General features: G+C 41.8%; 1 protein-coding gene across 2 annotated transcripts; it reads right to left on the bottom strand.

Moving 5' to 3' along the window:
• Positions 1–231: 231 nt before the first annotated feature.
• Positions 232–14,990, bottom strand: LOC138975284 (uncharacterized). Of its 2 annotated transcripts, none has more exons than XM_070347944.1 (5): positions 14,768–14,990; positions 9,304–9,490; positions 4,625–4,721; positions 1,182–1,311; positions 232–637 (listed from the first exon to the last, which is right to left on the bottom strand). In XM_070347944.1, exons 1-5 carry the CDS (start codon positions 14,884–14,886, stop codon positions 250–252), a joined length of 921 nt encoding a protein of 306 aa, XP_070204045.1. In that variant the 5' UTR covers positions 14,887–14,990; the 3' UTR covers positions 232–249. The 2 variants fall into 2 exon arrangements, with proteins under 2 accessions (XP_070204045.1, XP_070204047.1); XM_070347946.1 differs by having other exon boundaries at positions 14,826–14,990.
• Between the last annotated feature and the right edge of the window lie 1,187 nt (positions 14,991–16,177).

Below are 16,177 nucleotides of genomic sequence, written 5' to 3'. Positions count from 1 at the left end.
TTTGTATTATACTCAGTTTGTCCGAGGGAGAGAGAGAGTGTATGTGTGTGTGTTGTTTCTTCAAACAAATTACCACTTTATACCAGAGGCCTTCATTGAGGGTGATTAACAGTAGTCTGTGGTTAACTGAACAATATACATGTACATCTAATGAAACCACAACTTGTCTCCACTACGCGTGAAAACCACACACACTCATTTCCATACACACGCACGACACTAACTCCAAAGTGACTTTTCCAATGAAATTTACTGAAGACTGTTCAAAAACTGTGATAAAGATTCTGCAGCGCTTGGCGTAGCCTTTTTCTGCTGATTCAACACTGTCTTAAGTAACTGTTTTCCTTTCTTCTTCTTCACTCCAGAACTTTGTATGCCCAACACAGAATCCGAGGGTTTTGTCTTTCCCAAGCTTGTCGATGTCTTTCCAGCTTTAGATACTGTTTGCTTTGCCGAAAAAGTCCTTTGAGGAATGGTAATCTTTTCAGCAGGCTCGGACCCTGCTGGTGTTTCTGAGACAACTGAATGTTGTGGAAGAGATTCTGGAAACGAATTTGATGATACAGATGTAGGCGTTGTATTGGTGATTCCACTCTCCTTTTCTGTTCTTTTGCTCTTTGATGATGCTTTTGCCAATCTGTAAAAAATAACACTGAATAACTGCAAAGCAACAATGTCTGTTTTGTTCATTTAAGGCCAACAAAAAGAAAATGTTTGTTTCAGATGACAAGCCAAACAAAATTAGGGTTGGTAGGTTAAACTTAAACATTTTGTTTGTTAAAGCTGTCCCCTAGATGTAGAAGCGTAGAAGAGTTTTTAGTGAAAGCTTTCCTTGTAAAGTCTGCAACATTTTTTTCTTCTTCAGGGTTTAGAAAAAAAGGTTCCAGGTCAAGAGCAAAAATTGGGTCGATCGGGGAACCTGAAACACATTACTTCTTTTTAGGCCTAATCCATGTATCATTTTGAAATTGGAGTACTTGAATCATTGGGCACTTCAAAGTGCACAGGAAACAGAGGGTTTGCCGATTTGCAAGCAATGACACGCACAGTAAATATTTAGCCTAGCAGTTACAATCAGTAAGGAACAGTAAAGTCTTGCTGCTAATTCTCAAAATGTTAGTGGGTTCCCAAACACACAAAGAAACTCCTCTGCTTGCTTCCTCGCTCCCTGTTTTACTCACCTTGAAACAAGTTCAGTAGCCTTGGCAAGTGCAACTTTCTTTCTCCTCTCCTTTTTCCTCAGTTTCTGTTTTGCCTTCTTATCTGCAGGCTCACTGTCCTCGTTAGGAGCTAGATCTACTTCCTCTTGTTCTGTATCGGAAGAAAAAGCATTTACTGTGTATGTTAGACATTCATTCTCTTCATGTCCTAAATGTGCATAGACTTTTTCTCACAATGGACAACTCAATTAAAAAAACATAAAAAGTAATCTAAAATATCTTAAACTAAAGCACAAACATAAAAAAACATCATAAAAATAAATTAATGGCCAAAGCAAAACCAACATCCTTGCACAGAAGACTGCTTATCTCAACAAATTCATCAGACAACAATAGTACACTAGGGTGGGTTCATACCTAAACAACAATTACGAAAAACAGGTCTTCCAACATCAAAACCAAGTTCAGCGCAGCAGACTGAACTGGCACGTCACTCACAGTGATAAAAAGCGTGCCAGTTTAGTCTGCTGGGCTAGACTGGGTTTTGATGTTGGAAGACCTGTTTTTCGTAATTGTTGTTTCGCGTTCACATTTCCATACCACCCAAGCGCGTTGTTGCTTTTGTACCAAAATTGATCCTTAATTGTAATATTCATTTGTGTTGAAGTGTGCAAAATGCTGAATTTTTGCAACTACATATACTGAAAAGAGTTATTACAGTTTAATCAAACTTTTCTGAAAAGTTCCAGTATGTCAAAAAAACTCATCAAAACGCCATGATATTTTCACACTCCTTTGCAATTGTAATTAACAATATTCATGTCAAATTTAAAAGCAATACCACTAGCCATTACCAAACTACAGGGTTTTTACCCACATAGCCCACACAAAATGACGCGAAATCAAGCCTTTTACGGCTTCTGACGAGGCTGACACCAGTCTTCTTCAAAATGGCAAAACAACACTGCTAGGCACATCAGAGGCGCGTTGCTTAGGCAGACCGTAACAGAACGGTTGCAAACGATTTCAAGGCAACGCATAGTTTTGTTGTATCGGTCGCTAACGCTCGCGAACGTTAGCATGGTCCAGGCAACGGGGGGTTTGTGCCGACCATTTGGTAACGTACCTGAGAGGTGGCACGCCAGAAACTATTGCACTGTACTGAGCTTGCTGTTTGACTCTCTGTCTCTCTTTCTCTCTATCGCAGTCTCTCTTTCTGTCTCGCTCTCTCTGTCCCTCTGTGCCTGTCTCTCTGTCTACGTCTCTGTCTCTCTCTTTCTCATTCTTTCTTTCTTTCTTTCTCTCCCCCCCCCCCCACCCCCATATCCCTCTTCCTATGTCTTTCTTTCTTTTTACCTCTCTCTCTATATCTGTCTGTCTCTCTTTGTGTCCGTCTGAAAAGTCTCTCTCTCGTATCTTTTTTGCTCTAGCTCTTTCTATCTCTTTTTCCTCTCTCCTCTCTCTCACACACACACACGCACACACACACACACATTCTTTATGTTTGTCTGTCTCTCTGTCTCCCCCTCTCTCTCTCTCTCTGTTTCTCTTTCTCTCTCCCCCTCTCTCCCTGTCTCTCTCTGTCACTCTCTCTCCCCCCCCCCCCCCCCCAACCTTCATATTTCCGTGCAATGAAGTGTGGGTGTATTTGCTTGTTCAGTTGCCTGTGCGTATGTGAGTGTGTGAGTGTGTGTGAGTGTGTGTGTGTGTGTGCTTGTGCGTGTTTATTTGTGTTTGTGTATGTGTGTGTGTGTGTGTGTGTGTATATATATATTTGTATGAGCGCATGCGCTTGTGATTGTGTGTGTGTATGTGTGCGTCTGTGCGCGTGGGCGCGCGTGTGTGTGTGTCTGTGTGTTCGTGTGCATGTGTGTAAGCTTTTTTGAGTGTGTGTGTGTGCGAGTGTGCGTGCATGTGTGCGTGCATGTGTGTGTGTGTCTGTGTGTGTGTCTGTGTGTGTGTGTCTTTCTTTGCTTGTTTAGTTGTTTGACCTGTGATTTTGTATTTGCTGCAAGGTCGCGTTATCTGCTTTTTTCACGAGATCGGACTTACGATTGAAAAGGCTGATGTCCACAAAAAGTCAGAGGGAAAGAGCTCTCTCTCTCTCTCTCTCACACACACACACACATTCTGTATGTCTCTCTCTGTCTGTCTGTCTCCCCCTCTCTCTCTCTGTCTCTCTTTCTCTTTACCTCTCTCACTGTCTCGCTTTCTCTTTACCTCAGACTCTCACTGTCTCTCTCTGTCACTCTCTCTGTCTCTCTCTCTCAGTCTCTCTCTCTCTTAGCTCCCCCCTTCCCCACCTTCATATCTCCGTGCAATGAAGTGTGTGGGTGTATTTGCTTGTTTGTGTGTGCGTATGTGAGTGGCTCTGTGTGTTTGTGTTTATGTGTGTTTGTGTATGTTAATGTGTGTGAGTGAGTGCGCACGTGTGCATGTGTGTATGTAAACATATATGTGTGTGTGCGTGTGTGTGTGTTTACGCGTGCGTGTGTGCGGAAGGGCGAGAGGGGGCAAGAAAGAGGGGGAGGGGGGGGGTGCGGGAGAGAGATAGAGAGAGCGAGAAAGAGAGAGAAAGGGAGGGAGAGACAGACAGACGGACAGAAAGAGAAAGATAGACAGAGACACGGAGAGAGAGAGAGAGAGAAAAAGAGAGAGAGAGAGAGAGAGGGAGAAAAGAGAGAGAGAGAGAGAGAGAAAGCACACACGGGCTATTTACTCCTAAACCTTCACCTTTAATCAACCTTTATTGACTGACATGAAGACCACAACACTTTTTCACGGAATCAACAAGAAATCCAGCTGTGAATCTGACCACCAAAAAAAACAAGAAAAAAGGAAAGCCCCTGCTTCTCCACGTGGGGTACGAAACACACACACACTCACACAGATATCCTGAGGGCAAATGCTGTTCCAAGCACAAAGCGACTGTTTGCATGATCGCCCCCAATATGCATGCATGGACTCGGCCGTCAGCGAAGAGACGGGTCCATTTAGTTGAAAGTAGGTAGAGAGGGTAGAACAGTTCGCCGCGAACATAGCGTTGCTTACAACATGAACACTTTTTGTCTCTGCGCGAACAGATCGGTAGCTCTAAGCAACGCACCCCAGCTGAACCAAATCAATTTGTGTGGGTAGAAAATGAGTTGTTCTTTAATTTGAGATTAAAAAAAAACCAGCATCACTCTTGCTTATTTTGATTTTTTGTGTATTTTAGTGTCTGCAAATTTGCTTTTGCGAATTTGATTTTGGGGGGGTGTCCTAGGTCTCCGGTACACTGCATAAGCACTAATTGATGAAAAATGAAACTCTTTGTTTCAAACGGTAGGGGAATAAATTACCTTTCTGGCAATATACTTGGTTTTACTATAACTGGCCGCATCACACAGTTCTACAGCTAAATGCATGTGTTTGCTTTTTTATGGCAATTAGTGTAGAAGCAAACAAAACAGAACTGAACTTACTTTTGCTCTGACTTAGGCGTTGCTTCTGTCTATGAAAAGCTGCTCTGGTCTGCAGCTTGCTCTGTCCTTTCCAGCCACATGATCTGCATGCTAACATCTGTAAATATAATGCAAAAAGCACCGCTTCAGAAGCAGGCTGGGTGGATGGAAATGATGTGTATAAAAGCAGAGAAAAACAATGCCGAACCTTTCACACACAAAACACAGAGGGTGTACCAAGCTAAAACAAAACAGAGAACTTTGTGAATTAATACCATGTTCTGGCCAACAGTTCTACAAACTAAATTACCACAATGAACAAAATGGGCATGGTTTTGGACAAAAAAGTTTAGGAAAAGTAAGATACTACATCAGTTGAACCTTGACTGAAAATATGTAGGTACAAATGTCCTGGCTACAAACAAAATTGTTCTGTCCGGAAAAAAACCTCATGCATTTCAAAACTGTCAGACAGTGGACCAGTCAGAAATCAGAACAATGAGTCAGATCAAAAAGAGTACTGTACTGTTGAGACTTCAAGCACTTCGGTACAAGGTGGTCCCCCCCCTTTTTATGTAAAATTGAGAAAAATACACACAATAAGCATTTCCAATGCATTGGGCACATTCCAAAGGAAATACAGATTGGAGAGTGGAGGTGTTTTTCCGGTATACCGGGAATGCACATAGGTGCAATTCCTGGTGGAAAAGTTCACTTTTGCTCTGATAAGACTAAAGTACTGCCATACCACCACGATCAAATGCATGCTTTACTTGACTACTCAGCAGAAGGTAGAATATATGTGTTTAACATCCAACAGCACAAAGATACTGCAACGCACATACACACACACGCCCACACCGCTGCCTCATGCAATTTTATAACGTGACAGAAATCGCAGTCGCTGGTAAAAATAAAAGATAACAAATTAAAACATGAAATACAATAATCATAGTTCTGATGGTCAGTGAATTATATCACACACACACACACACACACACACACACACACACACACACACACACATACATACTTACATACACACACACCTTTTTATAAATAAGTATCACAGAACTGAGCACAATATGGAAGTTAAAGTAGATTAAGAGCTACAGCTATCACAGCACTTTTCTGCAATCAATAAAACCAGACTGATTAGGGACGCGCGGGTATGGTCTTGACCGCTTGTGGGAAGAAACTCTGTCCGAATCTACATGTCCTGGTTTTAATTGCTTGAAACCGCCTACCTGATGGTAAGGGTTGAAACAGACAGAATGCAGGGTGCGTGGGGTCATGTGTGATGTGCTGAGACTTCTTCACGACACGAGCTAAAACAGGGAATCTAATGAGGGCAGATCACATCCTATCACCCTAGCTGCTGTTTTCACAATTTTCTGCAGGTCTGTCTTTTCTTTTTGGGTAGCACTGCTGTCCCACACAGTCGTGGAGAAGGTGAGGACACTCTCTACCACAGCACGGTAGAATTGTGTAAGGATGTCTGCACACACACCAAATTTTCTCAGTTGCCTGAGGAAGTACAGGCGCTGCAGGTGTGCTTTTTTAACGATGCCCACTGTGTTGGTTTCCCAGCTGAGGCAACTTGTGATGGTAGTGCCGAGGAATTTAAGACTCCACTTGCTCGACCACTTCTCCCTTGATGGTGAGCGGTGTGATAGGTGTTTTCTTCCTTCTGAAGTCGACTACCAGCTCCTTAGTCTTTGAGATGTTGAGTTCCAGGTTGTTGTCGGAGCACCACGCCACCAGCCGCTCCACTTCGGATCTACATGTCGACTCGTCAGAGTTCTTGATGAGGCCCTCAACAGTTGTGTTGTCGGAAAACTTGAGCACCATGACAGAAGGGTTGGTGGAGACACAGTCGTTGGTGCAGAGAGTGAAAAGGAGAGCATAGCTGCCAACCTTCTGAAGTCAAAATCCAGGAGCCAGGGGGTCCAGAGGGATCGTTTAGTCTTGAATAAGAGCAGGGAGAAGTTGTAAAATTCGGGAGGGTTAGCAGCTATGGGAGAGGAGACAGGACGCACCCTTGTGGTGTCCCTGTGTTGAGCGTCAGGGGTTCGGAGAAGATGTCCTTAATCTTCACCCGTTGAGGCCTGTTCAGCAGGAAGTCAAGGATCCAGAGGCACATGATAGGGCGTACGTTTAACACTATTGTGACTAGCACTGCCACGGCGTTAACGTCCTGCCTGCCCAAGCTTGCCACCAAGAAACTTCCCAAAAATCAGTAACTGTAAAGAAATCTGTCTAGCAAGCTTGAATTAAGTCCAATCACCACCAAATTTTGTGTACTAATTCAAAAATGGATGCCCCGTTCAGTCGTGCTATTTATAAGTTTGTCACGCGATTTGTTTTAGCAAAGGGGGGTGAAAGGGGGATAATTTGTGTTTTTTAACGTTTTTTTGTGTGTGTTTTATTTTCCACTGCTTTTTTTAAAAGTTATTTTTTAACAGAAAGTATTATTAATAATGTTATAACCAAACAAGGTGTAAAACCTATGAATTAGCTGAAATATTGTTAACATTGTACACAGAAATAAGGAGACAGTACAAAGAAAAAAACAAGCAAATCACGCATTCACTCACAGCATCCTGACTCAAATGAAACAAAACTGTAACACTCACCAAATGATGTCTAGGTAATCCATATTGAATATAAGTCACATTTTCACAACAAAGTACCAACTGTCCACCTATGAACAATTCCAAAAGGATTTGAAGGCTCCAGCCATCCATTGTTATCAGTGCTGCCACGCCCCCATAGCTCCTGCACGATTCCGAGATACATGTTCGTCTAGCAGTATCACCCCCTACCACGTGTAGTTGCCGACTCGTACTAGCAACAACGGGACTGTTTCTTCCTCAATATCACTGCTATTATCGCTTTCTTGAGGCTAAAACGACACGATGTATCATGATCTACAGGATCCTCAAGATCCAACATCCGGAGAATCTCCTCCCGTGACAAGGCTCGCCTTCGATTCATTTTTTTTGTTCGAAAACACCACGCAAATCTGCATTAATTTGATCAAGCCGGAAGAGAAAACCACGTGTATCAAGGGAAACAACTCAATTTACTGCAAGCTTCAAAAACCGGGAAGCAATCACGAGTCGTGTACCTTGTATGTCTAATACTAAAATAGTCGCTTCCCGTCCGTGGGCGTTGCAGCGTTATTACTAATATAGTCGCATCCCGTCACGAAAGTGTTAACAGCATAAGTTTGTCAAACAGCTTCTGGGGTATAATTGTATTGAATGCAGAGCTGTAGTCAACGAACAGCACGTGTGCGGGGCTGTTCCAGATGCTACAGGATGTAATGCAGGCCGAGGGCAACCGCGTTGTCGACAGACCTATTCCCTCCATAGGCAAACTGTAGAGGGTACATCACGTGGTTGGTTGTTGCCCTCAGGTACTTCAGCACCAGCCGCTCCAGATGTTTCATGACGACTAAGGTCAGGGGCACAGGGCGGTAGTCATTAAGGCGGGTCACGTTGGATTTTTGGGGGATGGGGATAAAGGTGGAGGTCTTGAAAGCAACTGGTACTTTGCAGCCACGAAGTGATGTATTGAACAGGTAAGTGAAGACTGGAACTAGTTGTTCAGCACATACTTTCAAAGTTGCTGTAGAAACGCCATCCGGACCAGCCACTTTCCTCGGATTCTGTTTTTTAAACAGACTCCTGACGTCAGCCTCTGGGACAACAAGGGGGGGAGGAAGATCCGCTGTGGCTGCAGCAGATGTACTAGACACAGGGGTGTTGTTCAGCTTGTCGAACCTGTTGTAGAAGTCGTTCAGCTCACCAGGGAGTGACGGGTCGCAGTTGTCGACAGCAGACTTCTGCTTGTACTGAGTGATCTGCTGGAGGCCTTGCCATACAGCTCGGGAGTTGCCTGAAGCAAACTGATTTCCAGTTTGCGCCTGTAGCTGTCCTTAGCCTTGTCAATCGCGGTCTGGGCGTTGTGTTTGGCTCTGTTGAAATCTTTCTTATCGTTGTAACAAAAGTGAAAAGTCATTTTTTGAACATTTGTAAGGGAATGTATCTAAATCAACAAACTTTTGGTAAAAACATTATTTTTCAGGGTTAGAAGCAAATTGACACATGACCTCCGATGAGATCTGAGAAAAACACCAGAATTGACACCTAGGTGCATTCCGAGTAAACAGGGAAGAAACACACATATATATATATAAGAAACTAGATGAATACCCGCTTCGCCGGGTACGGCTGCGCCGGGAAGAAGTCGAGCCGAATACCCGGCTGCGCCGGGGACCCGGCTATGCCGGGTGTACGCCGGCGCACCGCACGGAGGAATGGAGATAAACGCGGCTGAAAACACTGGAGAAGATAAGGAAGAGTTACTGGGAATGGATCCAGAGAAAAACCAAAATCGGTTCAGCGCTGCGCGCTGAGAGCACGTGTTGAAATATCTCATCGATGAGGTTGTGTCCGGGGTGTAGCTGAATACGGTCTCCAAATTTGAAAAAGATCCACCGAGAACTTTGGCCGTGCATCGCGGACACACACACACACACAGATAGACAGACACAAGTCGTATATATATAAGCACCTGCAGGAAATGTACCCCCTTTTGGTGGAAGTACATGTACACCCCTTCTGCCTGACACGTGATGGCTATAGCATAAGAATGAAAAGAAAGGCGAAAACAAATTCCAGGCAAAAACTCACCAGAATGTTGTAACTCTGTAAAGATTTCTGCACAAGTTCTTGCTGCTGGCTGGTGAGACTTTCTTTGTTTTCTGTCTGGCGTCTTAGATGCTTCTGCATCTTCACAGATAGCTTCTTCCGGGGTTTGAGTCTTACAGCGCCATCTTCAATCAACGGCCTCTTACATCTTAGACAACGCAGTTTGTTGCTGAAACAAGAATTTAAATGTCTATTTACAGCGCTTGAGTTTTCAGAGTGATGATAGGGTCTGATGTATATTGCAACAAGACAAGCCTATAACAATGACCTTACCTTTTGTTTCGCTGCACCAAACAAAACAATTTTCCACTAGTGTTTACGGATTATTTTTTTTTATTATTACACTGTATTCATGATTGATAAATCAGTTTATAATGAAAAGTTTTCAAATAAAAATACAATTTAATTCCCTTATTATCACTGAGTTAGGTTTGAATCAAATTACTCAAAGAAACCCCTGTGTTTGTCTGTAGGTGTGTGTGTGTGTGTGTGTGTGTGTGTGGGGGGGGGTTATAGGTATTGGTAGTAGGGACAATGAGTAGGCCTCACAGTGGTTACATTCCAAAGTGTATTTGGGTCTGACAATGCATGCATAATTTTCAACTTATGTGACATGTGTCACCCATGCATACAGGCTTAATTTTCCTCCCTGACTGAACACTGCCAAGTCGGTATTTGAACTGGTTAATATTTAATAGCCATTTTAGTATCAATTGTTACACAGTGAGTTCCAAACTGGTGCAACTCTATAACTAAATTGTGATCATTTCCTAATAGTTCTTTAAACTGTATATATTTTTCATTATATATAAATAGGTTATCCACAAACACTGTTTCTTGTGTTTTCATAAACATTGTCAATAAAAAAACAAGTCGCGTAAGGCAAAAATACAACATTTAGTCAAGCTGTCGAACTCACAGAATGAAACTGAACGCAATGCAATTTTTCAGCAAGACCGTATACTCGTAGCATCGTAAGTCCACCGCTCGTGGCAAAGGCAGTGAAATTGACAAGAAGAGCGGGGTAGTAGTTGCGCTGAGAAGGATAGCACGCTTTTCTGTACCTCTCTTCGTTTGAACTTTCTGAGCGTGTTTTTAATCCAAACATATCATATCTATATATGTTTTTGGAATCAGGAACCGACAAGGAATAAGATGAAAGTGTTTTTAAATTGATTTCAAAAATTTAATTTTGATCATAATTTTTATATTTTTAATTTTCAGAGCTTGTTTTTAATCCAAATATAACATATTTATATGTTTTTGGAATCAGAAAATGATGAAGAATAAGATGAACGTAAATTTGGATCATTTTATAATTTTTTTTATTTTTACAATTTTCAGATTTTTAATGACCAAAGTCATGAATTAATTTTTAAGCCACCAAGCTGAAATGCAATACCGAAGTCCGGCCTTCGTCGAAGATTGCTTGGCCAAAATTTCAATCAATTTGATTGAAAAATGAGGGTGTGACAGTGCCGCCTCAACTTTTACAAAAAGCCGGATATGACGTCATCAAAGGTATTTATCGAAAAAAAGAAAAAAACGTACATCCACTCTGTACATTAATTATCTTATAAACCTCAATCTAGTACGATGTTGCCTCTCATTCCTCGATCTGTGCTTCAGCCATGGGACTGGGAGTTGTAATAATCTTTAACATTTGTCGTTGGACATATTCTTCAGGTCAGGAGGCATGCAGCTGTGTAGCTCTCCTTTAAATTTTAATTTTGTTGTTACATTTTCAATCTCGACTAATATTGAAAAAGTATACAGAGGTTTGGATGCCAATTAAATAACATACATTCCCTTACTCCAAGTGTGGACGTACTAATGTTTTATTCAATAGCATGAAAACATCATATATATAGGCAAAAGCTTATACACACTCCAGGATCGATGGGTCTGTATACACTCCGACAATGAAAAGCTCTGTTAAAACTCTTTAGCCAATGAAATGCCCCCTTACAAGTCGTTAGGAAGTAGCCAATGAAAAATCAATCGGACATTGACTTCCGTTATCCCTTTTTCGGAGTGTCGAGCCGGGGTTGGCAAATAATGTACATTCACATAGTATATTATATACAACCACTTCTAGGTCGACACACATTCAAAGTGTGTTCCATACTCTGACAATAAACTGCTATGCAGCATCAGTTTTTGGTGTGTTTGTTTTTGTGTGTACATGTCCCAAGCGTACATGTACTTTGATACTATGAATCGAAAGTGCACAGTGTGTTCCTTTCGCAAAATGGCGTCTAATGACACTCCGAGTGTTGATGTGGTTGTCTGGTCTTTTATGTACACTCTGAGAACGAAATCTACATTACAGTAAGGGCCGTGCAGCATCAGATTGTTATGTTTTTTTGCACTCTGTGATATTGATAGATAAACTTGAACTTTAGCGTGTTAAATTCATAGCTCATAATTCACAGGCATTTAAGTCTCCAAATTTGTAGAACCTGCACTTGTAATCATAACAAGTCATTTTAGATCCCTTTGAAGTTACGGAATGAACTCCGATGAACTGTACAAATGCATTTCGTTTACATGGGTCAAAGAAGAAATTATTCGTATGAGCGGACAAGGGAGACAACTCTTTCGTGTAAATGATGTCCCGTATGGTTGACAACGTACGCTATTTTCTGTGCATTTTCGTCGATTGAACAACCAAATTAATTAATTATGCTTAAGTTTGGAGCTCAATCCGTCAATTAAATTCACGACAAATGTTCATTGGCTTGCTTACATGGACTTGTATCAAAAATAAGTAATTAGTAACTTTAGAATGTCATTGTCACTGGATTCTGAGCTATGGATTTAACACGCTAAAGTTCAAGATTACCTATTGATAACCAACGGCTCTGCGTTCCTATCGCAAAGTGGCCGCAGTTTTGAATGGCAAATTTGCTTTGTGACCGGAAGTTAACGCCGAAGTGTATACAGGCGGTGGCAGAATCTTGTATACACTCCGAGCTCCGAGTGCGTTATAGCCAAAGCGACATGGCTGTGTGTGTGTCAGTGTGTGTGTCCATGTGTGTGTGTGTTGTGAACACAATGGAAGCAAAAATAAATAAACGGATGGTCCAAGTGCAGAAAAGTACAGGGCCTTTCACAACAGTCAGGACGGAGAAACATTAAACAATATATAAAGTTGGCCAAAAAATTATTGCAACAAATTTCAAACCCAAATTAAAGCTTTAATTCCTGTGTCATTTAATTAAAACTGTATTATATGCCAAAGAAGGCCGTTCACTTAACCTTCAGGATCACCTTTTGGATTAAATATTTCTTTCACAGGGACCACGTGACCGCCGCTCAAGTAAGGGTACCCTCAAAATCGACCAGACAAAAACGGAAGAGCCGAATGAAAAATCGACAAAAAATCACAATAGGCAAAACTTTGCAACTTTGACATACGAGAAGAAAGTCAAACCAATTATCACCCTCAACAGATTATTTTGTTTTGCTACCTTGTGTATTTCGCGTGCTATGCTATTCCTACTGATGCAGGTGTCGATCGCAAGAGCGGTCAAAAACGGAACGTTTTACGTCAATTTGTATGGGTATCATGTCAAAAAGCGCTGCATTTTAGCAATGACTTGGTGGATTGCTTTGAAACTTTCAGAATATTTTACCAACATACTAGAGATACTTCGTGCAAAAGTTTGGATCGTTACGGTTATTTATCCAGATGTGACGCAATGTTTCGGAAAATGTTGTTAAACTTGTCATAGGATTGTTCACTTGTGTCCAAAAAATTCATGACTTTGCATATATATATAGATAAATGATTGATATGGATTCTGTCTAAGTTTTATTTGCGTGTAGCTGCTGACGTTAATTTGCTAGTCATGCAAACACATGAGGAAACAAGAAGAGCAAACGCTCGATCGAGTCACTTTCGCAGTTCTGAATATTATATGAGGCATCAGATGGACAGGAAGAAATTGCTATTCACAACACAATGAGTCACGTTCACATAAAATTTGAGCCCGGTCACTTTTATAGTTTCCGAGAAAAGCCCAACGTTAAGTTGTGTGTTGCCGAACAGAAAAGGCTAGTTATCTCCCTTGTTTTTCTGATAACGTTCGTAAAAGGCTACAGATGTAAATACTTTGATGTAAAGAATAATCCTACAAAGTTTCAATCACATCCGATGAACTTTGTCAAAGATATAAAATGTCTAATTTTTCCTTTGACGCTGACCTGTGACCTTGAAAAAGGTCAAAGGTCAACGAAACCATCGTTAAAGTGTAGAGGTCATTGGAGGTCACGACTAAACAAAATATGAGCCCGATCGCTTTGATAGTTTCCGAGAAAAGATATAAAATGTCTAATTTTTCCTTTGACGCTGACCTGTGACCTTGAAAAAGGTCAAAGGTCAACGAAACCATCGTTAAAGTGTAGAGGTCATTGGAGGTCACGACTAAACAAAATATGAGCCCGATCGCTTTGATAGTTTCCGAGAAAAGTCCAACGTTAAGGTGGTGTCTACGGATGGCCGGCCGGCCGGACAGACTAACACTGACCGATTACATAGAGTCACTTTTTCTCAAGTGACTCAAAAATGGAACGTTCACGCTGTTTCGCGCTTACAGCTGTTATCGCTGCGTGCCTCTTAAAACATGCTACGGTCACGCTTGGCTGGGCATCGCTGTGGCACCAGAATCATCGCTTAAATATGTAGCGTGTTTACTGGCCCAGCAAATTTGCGTCAGTACTTACACGCACATAAATCTTTAGCAGTGTGTGTATCAATCATTTTTCTAAAGACATGCAAAGTCATACATTTTTTGGACCCAAGGGAACAATCCTATGACGAGATTAAAAACTTCTTTCGAAAAATTGCATAACATTTTAACAAACACCTGTAACAATCCATCATTTCGCTCGAAGTATCTCTAGTATGTTGGTGAAATATTCTGAAAGTTTCAAAGCAATCCACCAAGTCATTGCTAAAATGCAGCGCTTTTTGACATGATACCTATACAAATTGACGTAAAACGTCATTGCTAAAATCGGGCGGGGATAATGTATAGCTCAGTCGGTAGTGCGCTGGATTTGTATCCAGTTGGCCGCTGTCAGCGTGAGTTCGTCCCCACGTTCGGCGAGAGATTTATTTCTCAGAGTCAACTTTGTGTGCAGACTCTCCTCGGTGTCCGAACACCCCCGTGTGTTCACGCAAGCACAAGACCAAGTACGCACGAAAAAGATCCTGTAATCCATGTCAGAGTTCGGTGGGTTATAGAAACATGAAAATACCCAGCATGCTTCCTCCGAAAGCGGCATATGGCTGCCTAAATGGCGGGGTAAAAACTGTCATACACGTAAAAGCCGTGGGAGTTTCAGCCCATGAACGAACAAACAAACAAACAAAATATCAGGCGACAGCTCCTTTAAAACCGACAACATAATTATATATATATATACTATCTGAACTTACACTGTCACTGTAGTTGGACCTATGACGTGAGGTTCCTGTGGTTTTGCTTGTTTCTTGCTTTGAACAGCAGCAAGGTACAACGCCTCCATGCTTTTCCCACCGGTTATGTGTTGATCCATTGCCCAGCGGCTGTGAATTTGACAGAGGTGTAAAAAAACCAAAAAAGCTTACGGCACACCCAAAGACACATGTGGGGTACAGTCATCAAGGGAAGCCACTTTACAAGAACTTTCGGAAATCGATGGGTCTAAATGACGGAATATACCGAAACAACTCTCCGCGGTTATTTCAAAATCAAAAACTGATAGTGATATGAACAAGTGCATACAACAATCTCAAGGGCGGATCTGGGGGGGGGGGGGGGGTTCCACGGGTTACGTAACCCCCCCCCACCCCCCACCCACCCCCCAAAAAGAGGTAATTTATTGGCTCAGGATGCACCAGATAGCTCTATTTTGGCTTCTTTGGATAAAAAAAATGTCCAGGGGGGCATGCCCCCGGACCCCCCTAGAGGCTTAGGCGCCTTCGGCGCCGTCAACTTGTATCTTCGCAGTCATTTTGTACCCCCCCCCCCTCCAAAGTGAATTGATCCGCCCTTGAATCTTTCATTTACAATCGGCAAAGTCCAAGAAAATGGCCGTTCGAGATGCGACAAAGGCAGCATGCCCCGCGGTTTGTAACTGAACAGTCGGAGGTATAGATGCCTTTATTACAGTTAGTCAAGTTTTGACAAATAGGGCCTAGTAAATGTTTTAACATAGACAGGGAATCGAGACGAGGGTGGTGTAATGATATGATGTATGATGTGTAGTATGACACTCACACACATAGACAACACTGTGAAGGCGTGTATAGTAATGATTACACTGTATTGAATATAAGATTAAAAGGTAAGCGGTTAAACACAAGCACAAAGTAGTGAGTGCTGAAGCAACAGAGGGGGAATCGAGACGAGGGTCGTGCATGGTGCAGTATGTGTGTGTGTCTCTGGTGTGTGTGTGTGTGTGTCTGTCTGTCTGTCTGTGCGTGTGTGTGTGTGTAGAGCGATTCAGACCAAACTCATATGTTTATAAAATTTGACATGAGAGTTCCTGGGAATTATATCCCCGGACGTTTTTTTCTTTTTTTGATAAATACTTTTGATGACGTCATATCCGGCTTTTTGTAAAAGTTGAGGCGGCACTGTCACACCCTCATTTTTCAATCAAATTGATTGAAATTTTTGTAAAGCAATCTTCGACAAATGCCGGACTTTGGTATTGCATTTCAGCTTGGTGGCTTAAAAATTAATTAATGACTTTGGTCATTAAAAATCTGAAAATTGTAATAATTTTTTTATATAAAACGATCCAAATTTACGTTCATCTTATTCTACATCATTTCCTGATTCCAAAAAGATATAAATATGTT

This window comes from Littorina saxatilis, linkage group LG1, assembly GCF_037325665.1.
Source record: "Littorina saxatilis isolate snail1 linkage group LG1, US_GU_Lsax_2.0, whole genome shotgun sequence".
In the NCBI taxonomy this organism is placed as follows: domain Eukaryota; kingdom Metazoa; phylum Mollusca; class Gastropoda; order Littorinimorpha; family Littorinidae; genus Littorina; species Littorina saxatilis.
Note: the sequence above shows the minus strand (reverse complement) of the source record. Positions and strands in the feature narration are given on the sequence as shown.